The sequence below is a fragment of the Cynoglossus semilaevis genome, chromosome Z, assembly GCF_000523025.1.
Source record: "Cynoglossus semilaevis isolate Cse_v1.0 chromosome Z, Cse_v1.0, whole genome shotgun sequence".
NCBI lineage: Eukaryota > Metazoa > Chordata > Actinopteri > Pleuronectiformes > Cynoglossidae > Cynoglossus > Cynoglossus semilaevis.
Window position 1 is genome coordinate 14,700,960 of NC_024328.1, and position 20,938 is coordinate 14,721,897.

Here is a 20,938-nt window from a genome sequence, read left to right on the forward strand (position 1 = left end):
CTTCCTGAGTGACGGTGCATTCAAGGACTACCAGAACTCCATGTACTTCGACCGATTCCTGCAGTGGAAGATTCTGGAAAGGTCGGACGAAACTTTTTTCTTTTTTTTTTTCATCAATATCGTCTTCGATCGTGAAGTTATACTGTTTTTTATGTGGAATGAAAATTAAAAATATATATATATATTTTTAGGGATGTCCAATATCAACTCTTAGCCTATTTCCGATGTGCTGGTATATGTTGTCCGAACACGTAATTTCCGATTCCGATATCAACTGATATCGGAGTGGTGACCTAGTGAATAAGGGCATTAAGTGCCGCCCGTTCACTAAGGTGGTTTATAGCAGTGTTTCTTAATCATTTCTTTGCATGCTACCACTACGGGGCAGAATTCTTTTTTTTACCCTCCCAAATTGAAACATTATAAACCTGGTAATTTTTTTTTTCTTTTTTAATTTCGATTATTATCAAAATCGATTAATAAAAAAATTAGCTGCAATGCTGCTACCTAGTGGCGGTCACTTTCATATACAGCCTTTTTTTTTTATTTAGCGCGACCCGGGCATTCTGTTTTTCGGCTTTTCATAATCAGAGATAACTATGCTTATCGGACTGATAATATGGGTCGGTCGATGTTATCGCATTTTTTTTGCATCTTGTATGTTACAACGTAAAAACATGGACTCGCACTTTTAAAGTTAGCTTCAGAGAACGCCGAACGTCCCAAATGAGCTATCGTTAATTACCCAACTCACTCAGTTACGACCGTTCAGAAGAGTCCGACGCCACTCGGGGCGAATTACATCCTGTCAAGTGTCTGTAAAAAGGTCGTGAAGTCGCAAAGTTTAAAAGCCTCCGAGAAGCCGCGCCCTTGTACAGGAAACGGACTCCGGATGGTGTCGAGTTCTGGATCAATATCATACAAGCTTCTTCTGTGTTAATGGGTTCTCTGTGTTCTCTCTCCTCAGGCAACCAATCACGAAGGACACGTTCAGGCAGTACCGAGTCCTGGGGAAGGGGGGGTTCGGAGAGGTAAGATGGCCGACATTGCAGATGTCCGACACAACACCACGTCGTGACCGGACGGTTATCAGATTAATGTAGGGATGTCGGAACTTTTTGCCGATATTTGATATACCAATATTGTCCAAACACTAAATTTCTGATTCCGATAACAACCGATACCGATATATGCTGCCGTTTGCCGCCAAAAATGAGGTAAAACCCTCGTGACCCTACAAGCGATTTGGCAACTCTCAGGCATTGTCTTATCGGGTTTTCATTATCGGAATGTCTGAACCTTTTGCTGATATTGTCCAAACACTTAATTTTTGATTCCGATAACAACCGATACCGATATAAGCCGTTGTTTGGCCCCAAAAATTTGGTAAAACTCTTGTGACCCTAAAAGCAATTTCGCAACTTTCAGGCATTCTATTATCGGAAGAAAAATCCAATAACGATTTTTACCGATATTACACAATTATGCTAATATTGGGCCTCAGAGTAGCTACGTCCAGAAAAGTGGACCGTCATCGCCCGACTGACCTTACTCGATTTGGGCTTTGGGAACCGCTATCTTGGTTCCCAAACCTGGTGTGGGGCTAAAAATCGCCAGCGGTACAGTTTTTGTGATCTGCGAAATCTCCCGTTTCGTTTTCTCAGGTGTGCGCCTGCCAGGTCAGAGCCACGGGGAAGATGTACGCCTGCAAGAAGCTGGAGAAGAAGAGGATCAAGAAACGCAAAGGAGAGTCCATGGCGCTGAACGAGAAGCAGATCCTGGAGAAGGTCAACAGTCGCTTTGTGGTGAGTTCCGCTCTCGAGGTTGCCGCCACCCCCATCCCCCACTGGAATCGCGGCTTTTGAGCGTGTTCCCTGTCGTTCCCCTTCGCAGGTGAGCCTGGCGTACGCGTACGAGACCAAGGACGCCCTGTGTCTGGTGTTGACCATCATGAACGGCGGAGACCTGAAGTTCCACATCTACAACATGGGGACGCCGGGCTTCGACAAGGACCGGGTCCAGTTCTACGCCGCTCAGATCTGCTGCGGTCTGGAGCATCTGCACCGGGAATGCATCGTGTACAGGTAACGCCACGCGGTGCGATATGTGTCAAGATGGAGTCGCAAAAGTGTAGTGGTTGTTGTTTTATTTAAATAAATAAATAAATTGTATTCATATTTTTAAAAAAATAAATAAATAAATTTTATTTTTTTTTTTTATTAAATTTTTTTTTGCATCATGTTGTAACTGTTTTTTATTTTATTTTGTTTATTTATTTATTTTTTTTTTCAACTGACTTTTAAAATATGGGTAACCTCACTTTTTTGGGGAGGGGGATCGTCTCACATCATGTTTCCCAGGAGTTTACGAAGGAGTTTTTTTAAATAAAAAAAAAAATTGTAATTTAAATGTTTTTTTTTTTTTATTATTATTGTTTTTAATTTTTTTTCCTTAAATTTATTTATTTTAATTTTTTTAAATTTCTTTTTTAATTATTTTATTTAATTATTTATTTTTTTTATGTATTTTTATTTTATTTTTTAAAGTTTTAGGAAGTGCTGTAGCAGTTAGCACGCCTGCCCCGTTAGCACAGAGCAGGTAGTCCCGGGTTCGATTCCCGGAGGAACCACTTATTTGGCGCCAAAAGGGGAATTTATCAAATTTTTGAAAGTGTCCGAACAATAACATCATATATTTATTTATCTATTTCAACAACTGTCAGTTTAGGGGTAATATACCTTTTTCCCTTTAGCAGACGCTTTTAGCCAAAGCGACCGCTTCCGAGACAGGTGTGCTAACCGCTACACTCTGGGACCGATTATCCAACTTCATTACAGGGAACCAATGCTAAAGTGCCAAACGTGGGCCACGAACCATAGGTTGCAGACGCCTAGTCTAGGTCAAAACAAGTTGCGATACTTAATAATTCTCTCTCGACATTCTCGTTGACTGCGTGCTCTGTTTCTTCCTGTCAGGGACCTGAAACCCGAGAACATCCTGTTGGATGACGACGGTGAGTTTTTTCAGTTTCGCATTCAGATATTGAGTGTCACGTTCGACATTTCCTCAGACGTTTATATCCGACTCACGATTGTCTCATCTCGTGACAGGACACATCCGCATCTCCGACCTGGGGCTGGCCATCAAGGTGCCTGAGCAGGAGCTGATCCGAGGCCGGGTGGGAACTGTGGGATACATGGGTAAGAAAAAAAAGTTTCAGGGTAGTCGGGGTCACAGGTATACACTGGGGGTCACAGGTATATAGTTGGGGGTCACAGGTATACACTGGGGCTAGCAAGTAAACACTGGCGGTTACAGGTATACACTGGGGGTCACTAATATACACTGGGTGTCACTGGTATACACTGGGGGTCACTGGTATACACTGGGGGTCACTGGTATACAGTGGGGGCTCACTGGTATACAGTGGGGGCCGCAGGTATACACTGGGGGTCAACGGTATACACTGGGGGTCACTGGTATACACTGAGGGTCACTGGTATACACTGGGGGTCAAAGGTATACACTGGGGTCACTGGTATACACTGGGGGTCACTAGTATACAGTGTGGGTCACTGGTATACACTGGGGTCACTGGTATACACTAGGGGTCACAGGTATATAGTGTGGGTCACAGGTATACACTGGGGTCACCATATACCAAGCAGACCCAGTAGGTGGCAGTAATGAATCGTACAAGAATTCTATCAACTGGTAAAGAAAAAGAAGCTTCGGCCAAGGCTACACTATAAAGCTAGGTTTAGCTTGTTCTAGCTTCGCCGTGTAGCTTTCCGGGTTAGCTTGTTGTAGTTCAGCCTATCCTAGTCTAGGTAGACTAGACCCAGCTGGACTGACCAAATATCTACCCTCTAACACGCTCCATACCGGAGAGTTGCTACCGTGCTAGATGCTAACACGTCGCTAACCCGCCCGTCCCTTCCTCCTGCACAGCTCCGGAGGTGATCAACAACGAGAAGTACAGCATGAGTCCCGACTGGTGGGGCCTGGGCTGCCTGGTGTACGAGATGACGGCTGGGCGCTCGCCCTTCCGGGCCCGCAAGGAACGGGTGAAGAGGGAGGAAGTGGAGCGGAGGGTGCAGGAGGAGGAGGAGGAGTACAACGACAAGTTCACCGAGGACACCAAGGCTATCTGTAGAATGGTGAGGCACCGCCAAAAAAATAAATAAAAAGTTCTGACTTAGAAGATGTCATGAATCATGTGCTCTTCTGCCGCTCCAGCTGCTGACCAAAGACCCCAAGCAGAGGCTAGGTTGCCAGGCGGACAAGGCGGCCAGCGTCAAGGCTCACTCCTTCTTCAAAAATATCAACTTCAAGAGGATGGAGGCCGGGATGGTGGAGCCGCCCTTCGTGCCCGACGTGAGTAGTTCCCCGGTCTGGGTCCGTGCCCCACGAGTTTGGACTAGAACCGGAAATGAGAACGTACGGAATAAGGATGGTCTGGTACCGTTTCGATAAGAATGGTTTGGTACTGATCCAATAAGAACAGCCCGGTACTGGTCCAATTAGAATGGTTTGGTACTGGTCCAATAACAAGGGTCTGGTACCGGTCCAGTAGAAATTGGCAGGTATCAATCAAATAAGAAGGTTCTGGTAGTGGTCCAGTAAGAAAGGTCTGGTACCGGTCCAATTAGAATGGTTCGGTACTGGTCCAGTAAGAATTGTCCGGTACAGGTCCAATAAGAACAGCCTGGTACTGGTCCAATTAGAACTGTCCGGTACCGGTCCAGTAGAAATGGTCCGGTACCAGTCCAATAAGAACGAAGAAAGAAAGGTCTGGTACCGTTTCAATATGAATGGTCCGGTACTGGTCCAATTAGAACGGTCCGGTACTGGTTCAGCAAAAGTTTTCGCCACGTAAATATTTACAGTATGTTTTTTCACTCCTTTCACTTTTCAAGTACTGTTGGATGATTGGATGGATAGTACCGATAGTAACGATATCGATACCGATATGTGAAAATTCTCATCGGTTGAAATAAAAATTGAATCTCGCATCAAGTCTTAAGTATTAGTTATCGCAAAAAGTCACTGGTCAGACCATGACAGTACACCCTCCACTACAGTAGGTGGCGGTATACGCCTAAAAAAAAGGGGTCCTGACCCTTTATTAAACCCAGACGTCAGGTCCCTACGTAGGCTAGGAGACGTTCAGATGTCGGAACAGAACGTGGGAAGAACTTGTTCCGCGGACACCGACAGAGTTCCTGGAACTGGAACAACTAAGATGTCGGGAAATTCACGAACTCTTATCAATGTCCATGGGTATAGTTTATCTTATTTAAATAGACTTGTCTTCTCTCCCCCCCCCCCACGCCTCAACCCCACCCCGGCCGTCTACTGTAAGGACGTCCTGGACATAGAACAGTTCTCCACAGTGAAGGGAGTCAATCTGGACCAAACCGACAACGACTTCTACTTCAAGTTCGCCACAGGCAGCGTTTCCATCCCTTGGCAGAATGAGGTAGGTCTGTCTGGTACTGGTCTAGTAAGAACTGTCTGGTACTGGTCCAGTAAGAACTGTCTGGTACTGGTCCAGTAAGAACTGTCTGATACCAGTCTAGTTAGAACGGCCAGTTACTGGTCAATTAGAATGGTTCGGTACCAGCCCAATTAGAACTGTCTGGTACCAGCCCAGTAAGAATTCTCTGGTACCAGTCTAATAGGAATGGTCTGGTACCAGTCCAATTAGAATGGTTTGGTACTGGTCCAATAACAAGGGTCTGGTACCGATCTAATAAATATGTACCACTGGTGGTACCTGGGCTCCATCTTGTGGCATCAGGCGGAATCTAATTTTCTTTAACTGCCCCCCCCCCTTCCTCTCTCCTTGTTCTCTCTCCTCTTCCTCCCCCCGTCCCTCACCCCTCTTCCTCACTCCTCTCCTCTCTTCCTTTCTCCTCTTCCTCCTCCCTTCCTCTCCCTCTTCCTCACCCTTCCTCCCCCTCTTCCTCTCTCCTCTTCTCCCCTCCTCTCCCCCCGCCCCCCACAGATGATAGAAACTGAATGTTTCAGAGACCTGAATGTCTTCGGGCCTCAGGGGACCAGACCCCCAGACCTGGACTGGGACCAGCCTCCGGAGCCGCCGCGACGCAGCCTATTGGACAGGATCTTCAGGAGGCATGTGAGTAAAAACGCACACAAAAAAATTACCCATAAGTCATTGGGGGTAACCCTCTCTATCTCTCTGTCTGTCCCGTTGTCTCCACCGCAGCACCCGGACGTGTCCATCTCCCACAGCCGTGTGCAGTCTTCCAGCGTGAACTCAGTGGATTCCATGTCCAACTCCGCCCCCTAGTGGCACAGGGACGGTGTGGGGAGCCACACCGACACACAAACGAAGGGAAGGAGCGCCGAACGGGGCTTCCTGGCTGCCGATTGGTCCAAAGCGGCAGCCCGTCTAAAAGCCTCACTGGTCAGCCCGAGGGGGAGGGGAGGGGAGAGGAGGGGTGACCCTGACCTTTGACCCCACAGGTCATTAAGAAATGGGGCGTTCAACATCGCCAAGACATTTATTTGGACAAATCGAAGTTTCCCTCAGGACTGTTGGACTACCGAGAAGAGCCACTGTTGTTGACGAACGTGAAAAAAAAAAAACAAGCTAATATTCAGGGGATCCACTGTATAATAAAGACCACCAGGGGGAGTAGACGACGGGGTCTTAGTGAATTTTTCTTTGTCTCACTCATTTTGTTTTTCAGGTCCTGTCTTTTCTGGTCCTTTGTCTTGTTACCGGTCTCTGTGTGTGTGTGTCAAACCTCGGAACACTCCAGAAACACAGTTGAGCTAGCCTAGCGCGTACGTCTCCTCGTGTTTCACTCAGGATCAAAGACGACACTTTTTTTTTCCGTGACGTGGAATTTACCAACGCTTTTCGCTTTTTTAGCCGTCGTACGGAACCCGTGCCCGGATCCGAAACCCGTGATCCGACATCCAATACTACGATAGAACGTGTCGTAGATAGATGTAGTCTTTCTGCTCGTTTTGGACTCGGACTTTCAACGCCGGTCTGGACGGGAAAATGTAAGAATCTTCTCACTTTATTGACACCCAGTGGTTGAAGCAATCGGGGCTCGTAATTGGTCGAGAGTTGCTAGTGCTAATCCTTAAATGTCAGGCATGATGAGGGACAAAATACTTTTCAAAATATTTGTGGTGAAGGGGCAAAAACAACAGTCCAGGTGTTGACCTCACCCTTGCCAGCAGAGGTCAGGGTTTTCCCGCAGCACTTGCTGTGACCCTGAGAATAATGAAGCCAAAGGAATGAAGTGAGGAGTTCCTTATTTTTCCATCTCGTCCAAGCGTCTGTGGACGCGTCTGTGGCGCCCCATCTCTTGCACACATAGTCAGATGAACACGCCTTTGAGGACATCATGTTGGCGTTGTACACGCACACACACACTTCTCGCCCCGTTTACATCGTCACTTTGTATTGGACGTTTTTTGTGGCTTTTTAAAAAATCCGAATCCTCTGCTGTACAGAAATTAAACTTTTTTTTCTTATTTGCTCACTTTTCCGCACAGCCACCCTCTAGTGGAGTGGGAAGGGAGCACATGCACTCAGCCTGACTTGCCGTTTTTGCACAATTCGAAATCATGTCATGCTGTTTTTTTTTTTGTCACCAAATGTTAAAAAAAAAGAAATGTCACCCCCGCTGGCGAAGATGCAGCACTGTGTCATTTTCTTACAGTTTTTATTTTCATGTATGATCTTTTTGTCGATCCTTTTCATCTGTATTTGGACAAGACTTCATAAAATATGGTAGTTAAAAACTGTGCACATATATATAGCCAGCAGAGGATGCTGTAAGCACAACAAAACTTAAGAGCCTGTTTCCCCTTGTTGGTAAATGTCGTAAACTTTCAAAGTTTTAAAAAATATATATTTTAGACGTATTTTAGTGATCTTGCCTGTAGTGACCTCGACTGTCCTGCAGGATGGACGACCAACAAAAGTGTCCCAGATGTTTAAATATTTCTGCTTCAGGAGTATTACTTAACCTGAAATACTGCAGTAGTGGTAGAGGTAGTATTCAAACACCCCGTCAGTGTCACCCGACCGGACACACCCACTCCCACTTGAGTCCTCTTGAGTCCACTCCCATTTAAGTCCTTCTTTTGGAGGAATACATGTATATGTGTATTCTAAAAAACCGTCCCCCTTTGACAATCGCAAACAAAATCCTGCCACGTCGACACTTTTATTCTGTTTCGAGAACGGAGAGGTGGACGTTAAAATCTCTTTGTTTTTATTTTATTTTATTTTTTTCATGTTTTTTCTGTCTGACAATTTTGCAATTTTTTTTTTTTTCGGCGTCTGTTTGAGACTGAAGTGCCTCCTGGTCGGAACGACTGTCCGTCACATTCACATCTAGGTTGTTGGGTTTTTTTTCCTCCTCCTGCACAGTACTTACTTCTACTGCAGTACTCGGTGCGGTACTGCAGTGAATTGTTGTGATGTACGGCCGCCGCCGAGTGCATGTGGAAGCCACGCCCACTGTGTCCTTTCAAGTCCTAATAAAGTCATTGCTGTAGTTTGACTACGTCACCTGGTCTGTCTGCTTTTTACCCTTCGCCTCTTTGACACCTGGTGACCTTTGACCTTGTGACCTCGCCCCACTCGGCTCGTGATTCCGACACATCCGTTCACCCCAGCGGTTCCCGGACCTTTTTTGCTGTACTGCAGCCCCGTCCTTTTATGGACGTACCATTGTGAAGCCCACACCCCCTATGTTGACACATTTACAGCTAAAAAAAACTTTAATTTATAAAAAAACTGTTTTACCCAATTTCCGAAATTGAAATTGAAATTAATCTGCCTCAGTCCCTCCTGCAAACAGTCTGTGCCTCTAGGGGGTTGCACCCCTTATTTTGTAACCACTGTTTTTTTTAATAATAATAATTTTAATCTACATAAAGAGCATTTCGGAGTTTTGATTTTCTTTTTTTTTTTTCGCTCCTTGCCCACAGTGGCGTGAACCAATCACGGAGCTTCCACAACAACCTGCTTCTGCTGTGTTTTCAGAACCTTCAATCGCTCCCGCTCAGGGAAACCAAACTATCTCAGAGCAATATTGTCTCAGCGTGTTGATGCTTTCAGAGACAACAGCGTTAGAAGGTCATGTGACAAGTGAAGGAGAAGGAAAAAAAAAAACAGGATCAGATTAATGGATCGCCGACTTCACGCTAACGTCACGGTAATCCAGAATAATCCGCCGGAATTTTTTTTTTGTCCGAACATTTCACTTATAAAACCTATTTATGAAAAAGACCAAAAACAAAACGCGTCATGATCATAAATAACTTGTAGAGTTGTTTTTTTTAACAACGAAACATGTTTTGATTCAATTAGCGTTTTGGTATAATCCCCAAAATCAACAGTTATCCCCAAAAAAGAATTGACAAAAATGGACAAAAACAAAACAGTCAATCTTATAAACAATTTATATTAATACAACGCAGAGCAGAAAATGATCGGAAACCTTTGTAGGTCAATGCTCAGAAAATAGTCTTTTAACAGGAAGTCATAAAGGAAGCTGAATATCTGCGAGTATTTTTTGCGTACTGTTCTGTATGTGCTGAGTCATTGTACTAGATAAAAAAAAAAGAAAGTATCACGGCCCTGATTCCATCTGCCCTGATTCCATCTGCCCTGATTCCATCTGCCCCTCAGGTGACTTCATCATTCTTGACCTCACGACTTGGCGACCACACACACACACCACGACGGTTGATGGAACGTTTTTACATATCGACGACTGAAAAATGTGAATAAAACTTTTTTTTTTTTTAAATTCCACAGTGGGTGTTAGTGGAGCCCCCCGGAGGAAGGATGAGTCACTGACTGACCTTTATATGGACTCGCATCACTCAGTGTGTGTGTGTGTGTGTGTGTGTGTGTGTGTGTGTGTGTGTGTGTGTACTGGACGTTATCTTCCACTGTGTTTGTCAGTCAGAGGAAAGGCTTGCCTTGTCAACAAGTAGCCTTGGCAAGACGGCCGGTGGGGGGATGTTTATCTGGGGCGTGGGGGGGTTGGAGGTTTGATAGCAGCCCGGCCTTGTGGGTCCACTCTTATAAAGACCGACTCTCTGGAGCTCCTACAGACAGACACCTTCCTTCGCGCTCTCTCTTGTTTTCCAGAGACTTCCATCACTTGTCGGTCCGGGTCTTTTCAGGAGCGCCAACAACTTCGTTAAATATTTTACAATACTTTTTTTTTTTACCCAGAGTCCTCTGCCTGAAAATGCTGCCTGCGACCTTCAAGCTGTGCGCTGGCATCTCCTACCGACACATGAGGAACATGACCGGTGAGTCCCGTTCGTCACGATCGCCTCGGCCTCACTGTTGGTCCGGTCCGTTCCGTTCAGACGAATGAAACCAGAATCGCTTTCTAAATTTTTTTTTTTAACCTGAACCTGTTCCCAGGTCTGAGAAGGAACGCCATGGTTGCCATTCACCACGAGCTGAACCGACTGGCGGGTCCGAGTCCCAGTAACTGGATTAGCCAGGTTCGCAGGAGGAGCTCTCTTCTCAGTGAGTATTTCCGAAATGCGGTATTTGCGTATGAAGTAACTCTCCAGGGTGTCGAACTCGTGTTGGTTCAGGGTCCGCGTGGGCCGGACCAGTACGATCATGACATCATTGACTGTAAAGTCCACGTTTTTTTTCTGCTTGGTTTTTAATGCAAAAAAGTACAAGTTTATTAGACAATAATTATTTATTCATATTTAATAGTAAATAATTTGAATGCAATGTCTTAGCGCATTTTTAAATTTGTTTTGGTTTTTTCAATTTTTAAAAATGATCAAGAGGACTGGTTTTGGTCCGCGGGCCATATGTTTGACACCTCTGCTCTAAATCAATCATAGGTGTTGGTCTCTACATGTGATGCACTGGAGAGTGTTGGGTAAATATTTTGACCAAGAGCTGCAAATACAATTTGAAGTTTGAAGTACTGTAATAGTACTACAGTAGGGATCTTTTTTTTTTTTTTTTAAGGTTTAAAAATATTCGTAAAAAAAAAGTGTCCGACAAAATATGTTTTTTAGTAGTACGATTTGACGATGTAGTACAATCCTTACTACCACAGTGACTAAATACTACTCAAGTACTAGTCCTAGTACTATCACAGTAGTGATAGTATTTGATTTGTTGTTTCCAAAAGTTTCTTCCAACCACATTCCCAACTCCCGCCTTTTCTTTCAGGTTCTCGGATCAGAGAGGAGGAGCAGTTCAGTGAGGAGGAGGTCTCCTACATCAAGCAGGGGGAGGAGGCCCTGCAGAGGGCCATCGGCATCCTCAGCGAGCAGGACGGCTGGACCACTGAAATCGCAGACGTGAGTAAACGATCGCCGTGCCACCGTTGCCTTCGGGGTCCTGAGCAGATACCTAAAAAAAAAACCTCCGGCGTGTGTTTAAATCCATCCGCAGGCCAACGGAGACAAGGTCCTGAGTAAGGAAATACCAGACATCGGGAAGGTGTTCAAGCTGGAGGTGATGATGGAGCAACATCCCGACAACCTTTACCAGGAGCTGGTGGGCAACATGGAGCAGATGGGGGAGTGGAACCCCAAAATCAAAGAGGTCAAGGTAAATCATCCGACGATTCGTACGATGTCATTCGGAGTCAGTTTGAGGCTAAAAAAAAACGTCCCGACGGGCGCCACCTGCTGTAGATTCTTCAAAGAATTGGCCAGGACACGATGGTCACCCACGAGGTGCCTGCGGATAACGTGCTGGGCCGGAGAGACTTCGTCAGTGTCCGATGTGCCAAACGGAGAGGCTCCACCTGCTTCCTGGCTGCGATGTCCACCAAACATCCCACGATGCCCGAGCAGAGCGGCGTGGTCAGGTGAGTCACGGACACGGACGCCACCTACTGGGGCTTTAACACGTCTGTCTTTATGAACAAGACAGTAGGTGTTAGCTAAATGTTAGCATCACATGCTAAATTTCAGATTACAGATGGATGGTTGGATGTATTGGATGGATGTTGGTTTCCCTGGTGTAATTCATGACCTATTTTTTTCCAGGGCAGAGAACGGTCCTACATGTATCGTCATGAAACCATGTGCTGACGACCCCAACAAGACCAAGTTCACCTGGTTACTGAACATGGATCTGAAGGTGAGTGGCTCCAAAAACGTCATTTACTACTTAAACTCATACATACTTAAACTCAACATATATACATATATATACATATATATATACATATATACACACACATATATATATATATATATATGCAGTATATGTATATATGTATATATACAGACATATATACACATACTGTATATACAAGTATATGTGTATATACATACAGTATATGCACATATATATGCAATATATGTATATATGTGTATATACATATATGCACATATATATGCAATATATGTATATATACACACAAATGCAATATATGTATATATGTGTATATAGATATACACATATATATGCAATATATGTATATATGTGTATATAGATATACACATATATATGCAATATATGTATATATATACACATATATACACAATATATGAATATATGTATATACACACATATATACACATATATATGTATATATATATATATGTACTGTATATATCTGTATATGTCAGCTATGTCTTTTGGTACAAACGCCACCAAAACACCAAAAACCTGGAACCCTAACCCACTGCGGTCGTCTTCCTCCCTCACCCACAGGGCTGGATCCCGAAGACGATCATCAACAAAATGCTCTCGCAGACGCAGGTGGAGTTTGCCAACCACCTCAGGCTGAGGATGGCTGACAACGTTTCCATGGAGACGGCTCACGCCTGCTAACACGGGGAGGTCCCTGGAGCTTTTGGCCCCCGACGCACGAGATGGAGACAGGAGGCGGGAGACTGACTGAAGAATCATGCAAATAAAAAAAAAAAACGAGAGATGTGACGGCACAGTTGATTTCGCTTTTTTAATTTATTGCTTTTATCCGATGTCACCCCAGTGTAAACGACCGGCTCATCAGTTCCTCGTATTTCTATGACACTACCCTACCGTACTGTACACTGATTTATCCCCTTCACCCTGATGCACAAAAACCCCAAAATAAAATGATGCTAACCTATTCAGTGATGATGATTGACGTCAGCGCACGCACGACACACAAGGATGTAGTCAAAAAGTTCCAAGACAATTATTTTTGCGTTAAGAAATACACCTGAAATTTTAACATTTCAATTTAGCAGACGCTAATATCCAAAGTTACCTTGTTCTGGGAATCAAACCTGAGACCCTCTGCTTCAAATGCAGACGTGCTAACCGCTACACTGTGGAACTTTAAAATGAGAAAAATCTTGGTTATTTTAACAACTAAAAAAAAAAGTTACCAAGTTCACCAATCTCACCGTCTTAAAGGAACGACTTTTTTTTCTGACTTTCCTTATCAGTTACTTTTACGTTTTCCAGCAGGTTCGGACCAGGGTTGTTGGTTCGTGGGAGGCCTTTCGCCCCCCCCCCCCCCCCCCCCCCCCACCCCCTTCAAATCAACAGATACGGGTGTCGACAGTGACAAACGGCCTTGAATTGGAACTGTAACATCCTGTAACATCGGAGGGAAATGCTAACACTTTTTTGTTTCATCTTGTCAAAAATGTTTATTTCACTATAGAATCAAGTATCCAGAATCTGAACGTGAGCACATGTGAGAAGTAACCGACTGTTTGGTCTACGAAAGCTAGCGAAGGTCATTGAAGGGAAAAAAAAACAAAAAACAAAAAAACGCTAGGCTAATAAATAATATCAAGATAAGAGTTATAGTTAAATACAAGGCTACAAGTCAAAAAGAATGAAGACAAAGCTGTCTGATTTTATAATAATTTCAACCTTAAAAAATGATTTTGAAACCAGGAGTTCAAGTTAACGACACTTTGAAACAGGTTTTGACCTAGCTTCATGTGATTTTTTTAAAAAAGGGAATGGATTCCAGTGCTCAAATGAACACATTTGGGTTAAAAAGAAAATAAGAAAATAAGAAAATAAGAAAATAATCCTCCACAATTTCAGAAATGTGTTAAAATATGTTTTATTCTCATAAATAAAGAAACGTTTAATTTGTCTGATAACTTTTTGACTTAGCCTCTCCTGCTCCACTGTACGTCCTTTCGCTTTTCATTTTTGTACTGTACAGATTAAACACAAATTACATAATTCAGTACATAAAAATGTCAGTTGAATTTTTAAAAGAAATTCTACTTTCCTGTTTTATTATTTTATGGGGGCGGAACATTTTATTTAACAACATTTTAACACGACTGTTTTTGGTCCTATTCCACATGGGCTCCTTGTAAAAGGCGGGAGGGGCGGGCAATGACGTAATGAAGTTACAGTCGTTACGACAGGAAACCACAATTCCCAGGATGCAGTTGGAAAAATTGTGGCCAGTGGACGGGGGGGAAGGGAAACTGAGATTGGAGGGAGACACAATCAGAAACTGAGGTACTTTGAACAATGTTTCGTACAAATGCGCCGGTCGAACGACATGTCGCCGCGCGTCGCCTGTTGTGGCGGCTTTAAAACGGCGGCGTGACGGAGCAGAGTCGTTTCTTGTATGTTGTACCGCGAGCGCAGACGGGGGCGCCTCCGTTACAGTTGAGTAGAGCTGCGGCTAGCCCGTTAGTTAGCCAGCTGGCTTTTCTCAATGCTAACCCAAGTCTGAAGTGCTTCACTGCGCCGCGTATTTGTCTCTTAACGTTTCCTGTGAATACTTTAAATTAAAAAAATAAAATAAAATAAATGTTTATCTGTGGTTTGAGACAGTTTGTGTTGAAATGGATCTCGGTCTTTGTGCCTTTCGGGGGCTGCTACTTGACACGGCGCTAGTTACAGTAGTTGCTACATAATGTTAGCCGTTAGCCGCTGTAGCTGTCAAAGCGGCGCTGTGATTGTACCGCGGGTGTCACCATCACCGCAGGGGTTAGAACTGTACTTACAATGTCAGCTAGTTTTAGCGCGTTTTAATGGAGGTAACGTTTCGGTAACGACTCTTTTGGAAAAACTACTTTAAAAAAAAAGAAAAATGGTTAGCTCAGCATATACAAAACCTGTTCACCGTTAACGGTTGCACTGCCGAGATGTTCGTACACAATTGTGACATCGTTATTTGATGCTATAAAAAACCTAAACAGCAAAAGTGTGAGATAATTAAAAAAAAAAAAATTTGCTGTGATAGTGGTTCTCAAACGGGGGTGTACGTACCCTTCATGGTACTAACAATTTTAAACCAAATTTTTAATAAATAATAAATTATTCACTGAAAGATGTTGTTAATTTTTTGAAGACATTAATTTTTTTTCCCAGATTCTACCAAAACAAAGACTGGCTCCGTGACCTGCCCTCAAGAGACTGAAGTACCAAATTTCTGGTACTTGTCAGGCCAGTACCGAATTTGTACCGTGTGCCAAAGTAATGAAGTTTCTAGGACAAGGGGAGCCCAGCCCCGAGAAGGACCGCCATGTCACATTTGTTGTCTACCCGTGCGGACCGCTGGGGCACATGAAGGGAGCAACTTTTCAGTAAACTTTTTTTTTTTTTTCATGGATTTCCATTTCTGGCCTCCGTCTCTCGTAGACAGAAACCTGTGCGTTCTCCGTGCACACCTTCAAGGACATCGGAGAATCTAATACATAAAGGGGTTTCCGTCATCCCATCAACCGTTGCCACAGGACAGAAATGCAAACTGTCCAATGTCCAGAACACGGCTCTTGTTCAGCGCTGACACTTATGTGAAAACACGCTGATCGCCGTGGCCTCGTGTTCTCACCACAGGAGCTTTTTCGTATTTGCCGCTGCTAAAGATGTGCACTACAGAACACTACAGGGCGCTTGTCCTCGCATCGGCTTCTCGGACCATCGCGCTCCGTGACTTCAGAAGTCTGTAGGGTCCAGGATCGGGAGCACGTGCGCCAGCAAACACACTCTCGTATGCAATGGAGGAAGACATCGACGTCACATCCCACGTGGAGGTAAAATCTTTGTTTTCCAGTTTGGGCCACGGTTTGGGAACCACTGTACACTATACAATATTAAAGAAATGTGAAGTAATGTATTTTTCGGACTAAGTATGAGTCGCTCTGGAGTATAAGTCGCACCAGCCGAAGGATGAAAAAAAACTGCGACTTACAAGAGTAGCATATTGGTGCACAAGCCTAGAGTGCCCTCTAGTGCGAAAATAATGAACATGTACATGTTCAGTGGTACATTTTCAGTGGCAGATACTGGTACACCAGGGAAAAAAAGCCTAGAGTGCCCTTTAGTGGCCATGTTCAGTGGTACATTTTCAGTGGCAGATACTGGTACACCAGGGAAAAAAAGCCTAGAGTGCCCTTTAGTGGCGGTCAGTGTGAAAAAACAAATGTGAAAATATTTTTTTTTTCATATATATATTATGTATATATATATATAAAAAAAAAACTGAGACTTACAGGAGTAGCATATTGGTGCACAAGCCTAGAGTGCCCTCTAGCGCGAAAATAACAAACATGTACATTTTCAATGGGACAGGAGTGGCTGATACTGATACACCAAAAGAAAAAGCCTGGAGTGCCCTCTATTGGCGGTCAGTGTGAAAAAAAAACATGTGAAGTTATATATTTTTTCATATATATTTATGATATATTTAAAAAAAAGATTTTTTTTAGCACTGATGCTAATTAATGCTAATAAGTTTGGCGTTTCCCTGTAACTGGACGTGAGACCGTGCTCAGGTTTAATACGCAACAGAGACATTTTTATCTGTTTGTTTTCTTTTCTTGGAACCACTGTCGTAGTTTTTTTATAAAAAAAAAAAAAAAAAGGTTTAATTTTTGACGTTTCCATGTGTCCTTCCTTCCAGGGTCTGGATCTTCTGTCCGGTAGATGTAACCCGTTAGAGGAGATCACCAATGGATACTCCAAACACAAGCCTGTTAGTACCGATCAACTAACGTTCTGTCATGCTAATTTTTTTTCTCCGATTTTTTTTTTTTTTTAATTCTAACATTTGTGTTTTTCTCCATTAGGTCATGAATGGAGTGATTATTGGTCATGGGGTCAACGACCACACCAACGGCAGCGCCCCCCTCAGATCTCTGCCGGTAATTCATTTTATCGCCTGATATTTCCGTCGAACTTTTCCTTTCGTTTTTTCTCACTTATTTTTAAAACATCCTTTTGTCCAGATTTCAGCGCTGAAGCAGAATGGTCTCCTGCAGTCTCTGGCTGCCACCGGCGGAGAACAGACTAAACTCACAGAAGGTACACTCACACCACTGCTCTCCCTCTATCCCTCTCTCTCTCCCTCCCTCTTGCGTATTCCGATCCCTCAGGAACCTTTGATTGCGTCCTAGACACCAGGCAGCTGTTGCAGGTAAACACTCACTAAGGAGCGGAGGTTCTCTACTTGAGGTCGGTGCCGAGCCAGAGCCGAGCCCTGACGGAAATCCATCGGTGGCGTTCAGATTAACGCAGATAATGTCAGACTTTTCTTCTCTAATTGTTGCTGATTGTACGTAGTCATTTCATATCCTCCCCGTTATACTAGTGCCTCCCACAGGGGGCAGCAAAGCACAACGGGGGAGGCATGAAACGAAGGGGAAAATTGAGGTTGTTGTGGAACAACGTGTAATATAGCTAACTAACACGAAAAGGAATGGAAAAGTCGAATCACCACACTACTGCCCCCTATTGGCCACTTTTATTAATAATTTAAGAGAATAACTATAAATTTGTTTTCTATCTCGAAAACAAATACTCTGCCCTGGTGATACATGTCCGAGCAGACACGGTCACTGGCAGCTGTGCGGCCCTGCAGTTGGTCCACAACCCAGATATTTTTTTGGGGGGGGGCGTTGTATGGAAGTCTGGAAAGGTCGTGGTATTTATTTAATGCTGACCGTAGTGAGTTTGAAGTACGGAGCGTGTACTTGGGTGTAGTCGCCGACATCGGCGAGTGCGGAATTACTAAGATGAAAATATTTTCTAAGACCTATCCTTTGCGATTTTTGTTTCAGAGGAAAACGCCGAGTTGGAAAAGGCTCGTCAGGAGTGGGAAGTTCTGGAGAACGTCCAACCAGGTCAGACCCCACCCCCCCCCTAGATTATGCTGATGTCATCTTGTCATCATGACGGGACTAAATTGACACATTACCTTCCCAGCTCTCACCGAGGACTCGAACCCTTCCCCTCTCATTTCCTTTAACGAAGCGCTGCAGTACTTCCAGACCACAGACCTCGGGGACCTGCTGGTAAGAAATCGCTTTATAAGCGAAGACTAATTATAAAATGATGCTAACGTTTTTTTTAGTGGTAACGGGAAATCTTTTTTTTTTAAGGTAGAACAACTTGATTACACACCTACTTGATTACAGGAATCATCAGCCGATGATGTGTGTCGAGGCGATCGTTTGGCCGGTGTCGTGGGAGTGGGGGGTGTGACGAAGCATCATGACTCGGTCAAATGCGAGACAATGCACGTCGGTGGTGATTAAAAAAAAGAAGTAGGCTGGGCTATCGAAAAAAGTCACTGGTCATACCATGACACTACACTCCCCAGCACAGTAGGTGGCGGTATAAGCCTAAAAACATTGGTCCTGACCCACTATCAAACCCAAACGTCAGGTCCCTACATGGGCTGAGAGACGTTCAGGTGTTGAGTGGGTGGGGTTCACAGACCATGTCAGTTGATGAGGTTCACAGACCAGTTGAGTTGGTGAGGTTCACAGACCATGTCAGTTTCACAGACCATGTCAGTTAATGAGGTTCACAGACCATGTCGGTTGATGAGGTTCACAGACCATGTCAGTTGGTGAGGTTCACAGACCATGTCAGTTGATGAGGTTCACTGACCAGTGTCAGTCGGTGATGGGATTTGACCCAGTTCTGAAAGAGACGTGGTCAGTGGATTTGGTCACAATTTGTCTAGAGATCATTAGGTTGAAAAAGGAAATCATGATAAAATCGTATTGTGAACCATATCGTAACTTAACTGGAACACGATATGTTGTGACAAGTGGTCGATGTGAGATTTGCTTTGGTACTTGGCAACAAGTACGGGTCAGAATATTAACACCTTTTTTCTTTTTTTTTTCTAACCTAGAAAAACATCCAGCCGACAGTTCGGAGGACGGGACTGGCTGCCATCACACACTTCCTGTTCGGACCTCCACGGCTGCACCGGGAACTGCAGGAGGAGCGGGACCTTGTCTTTGCTATTGCACAGTGTGAGTTGTTGTTTTTTTTTTTTTACATCCTCGTCCTCCCGGTCGTTCATTTTTTAAGTCTGTGAGAAATCTGTCCGTATCTCGTTCTCGCCACTCCGGCTCAGTGGGAGTCGACACTAAGGAGCCGGAGCGGCAGCCCCAGCGCCAGCTATCTCTTAACATTATCTGTGTTGTGTGTGTTGAACAGGCCCTGTGGACAACAGTCAACCCGTCCACATGCGTGTCCTCCAAACCATTTACAAGAGACTGATCAGCAGCAGACTGGACTGTCCTCGCTTCGGAGCTCACTGGGAAAACATTGGCTTTCAGGGTGAGACACTGACACCTCGTTGATGACAACAACGACGACAACAACAACAGCAACAACTTGTCTCCTGTGCTGCAGGTACCGATCCGGCCACCGATCTACGCGGCACCGGTTTCCTGGGACTGATGCACACTCTGTACTTCGTCATGGACCCGGAGACTCTGCCGCTTGCTCGGGACATCTACAAGTTGTCCCAGCACCCCACACAGGTGACGGCCGATGGTCCATCCCGAGGTCGTGTCTTTTTTTTCCCCCCCGATCTTTGGCTTCGACTTTTCGTTCCTAAACTCTGTCGTCGTCTTCTTCTGTTCGTCTTTTGGTTTAGAACTTTCCCTTCAGCGTGATGTCCATCAACATGACGCGCATCGCTCTGCAAGTCCTCAGAGAGGAGGCTCTGTCCAAGTGAGTGTCCGCTGCTCCACTGGTAATCTGGGTTCACAGACCATGTCAGTTGGTGAGGTTCACAGACCATGTCAGTTGATGAAGCTCACAGACTATGTCAGTTGGTGAAGTTCACAGAGCATGTCAGTTGATAAGGTTCACAGACTAGTTCAGTTGTTGAGGATCACCGACCATGTCAGTTGATGAGGTTCATAGACCATGTCCGTTGATGAGGTTCACAGACCTTGTCAGTTGATGAGGTTCATAGACCATGTCCGTTGATGAGGTTCACAGACTAGTTCAGTTGTTGAGGTTCACAGACCATGTCACTTGATGAGGTTCATAGACCAGTTCAGGTGATGAGGTTCACAGACCAGTTCAGGTGATGAGGTTCACAGACCATGTCCGTTGATGAGGTTCACAGACCATGTCACTTGATGAGGTTCATAGACCATGTCCGTTGATGAGGTTCACAGACGATAATCTTGGGATATTGTTTGTCTGTCTCCTCACGGAGGTTCACAGATATGTTCAGTTGGTGAGGTTCACAGAGCATGTCAGTTGATGAGGTTCACAGACCAGTTCAGTTGGTGAGGTTGACAGACCATGGAAGTTGGTGAGGTTCACAGACCATGTCACTTGATGAGGTTCATAGACCAGTTCAGTTGATGAGGTTCACAGACCAGTTCAGTTGATGAGGTTCACAGACCATGTCAGTTGATGAGGTTCACAGACCATTTCAGTTGGTGAGGTTCACAGACCATGTCAGGTGAGGTTCACAGACCAGTTCAGTTGGTGGGGTTCACATACCATGTCAGTTGATGAGATTCACAGACCATGTCAGTTGATGAGGTTCACAGACCATAATCTTGGGATATTGTTTGTCTTTCTCTTCACGGAGGTTCACAGACCAGTTCAGTTGATGAGGTTCACACACCATGGCAGTTGGTGAGGTTCACAGACCATGTCAGTTGGTGAGGTTCACAAAACATG

At 44.5% G+C, this 20,938-nt stretch overlaps 3 protein-coding genes across 3 annotated transcripts in view; all 3 read left to right on the forward strand.

The window, feature by feature from the left end:
- Positions 1-8,563, forward strand: part of LOC103398033 (G protein-coupled receptor kinase 5-like) — a 20,552-nt gene extending 11,989 nt beyond the window's left edge. The window contains exons 6-16 of the mRNA XM_017043268.2: positions 1-81; positions 968-1,031; positions 1,665-1,805; positions 1,894-2,084; positions 2,976-3,013; positions 3,111-3,200; positions 3,952-4,160; positions 4,240-4,382; positions 5,350-5,482; positions 6,011-6,142; positions 6,233-8,563. The exon at positions 1-81 is cut by the window's left edge and continues 34 nt beyond it. Of these exons, the coding sequence (XP_016898757.1) occupies positions 1-81; positions 968-1,031; positions 1,665-1,805; positions 1,894-2,084; positions 2,976-3,013; positions 3,111-3,200; positions 3,952-4,160; positions 4,240-4,382; positions 5,350-5,482; positions 6,011-6,142; positions 6,233-6,316 (1,306 nt within the window). The 3' untranslated portion in view covers positions 6,317-8,563. The remainder of the gene's footprint in view (positions 82-967; positions 1,032-1,664; positions 1,806-1,893; positions 2,085-2,975; positions 3,014-3,110; positions 3,201-3,951; positions 4,161-4,239; positions 4,383-5,349; positions 5,483-6,010; positions 6,143-6,232) is intronic.
- Positions 8,564-10,246: 1,683 nt separating this feature from the next.
- On the forward strand, positions 10,247-13,124 carry LOC103398034 (steroidogenic acute regulatory protein, mitochondrial-like; the record flags this gene model as incomplete). The annotated part of the gene is given in 7 exon segments (NM_001294220.1): positions 10,247-10,326; positions 10,445-10,552; positions 11,225-11,355; positions 11,450-11,608; positions 11,695-11,870; positions 12,052-12,145; positions 12,725-13,124. Coding segments are annotated over 7 exon segments (852 nt in total). The 3' UTR covers positions 12,845-13,124.
- Positions 13,125-14,341: 1,217 nt separating this feature from the next.
- The window catches only part of elmod3 (ELMO/CED-12 domain containing 3), a 10,054-nt gene continuing 3,457 nt past the window's right edge, over positions 14,342-20,938 (forward strand). Inside the window, exons 1-11 of the mRNA XM_008336522.3 lie at positions 14,342-14,497; positions 15,359-16,023; positions 16,893-16,964; positions 17,059-17,133; positions 17,218-17,293; positions 18,049-18,111; positions 18,194-18,282; positions 19,134-19,257; positions 19,445-19,567; positions 19,643-19,773; positions 19,890-19,966. Coding sequence (XP_008334744.1) covers positions 15,988-16,023; positions 16,893-16,964; positions 17,059-17,133; positions 17,218-17,293; positions 18,049-18,111; positions 18,194-18,282; positions 19,134-19,257; positions 19,445-19,567; positions 19,643-19,773; positions 19,890-19,966 — 866 coding nt within the window. The 5' untranslated portion in view covers positions 14,342-14,497; positions 15,359-15,987. The remainder of the gene's footprint in view (positions 14,498-15,358; positions 16,024-16,892; positions 16,965-17,058; positions 17,134-17,217; positions 17,294-18,048; positions 18,112-18,193; positions 18,283-19,133; positions 19,258-19,444; positions 19,568-19,642; positions 19,774-19,889; positions 19,967-20,938) is intronic.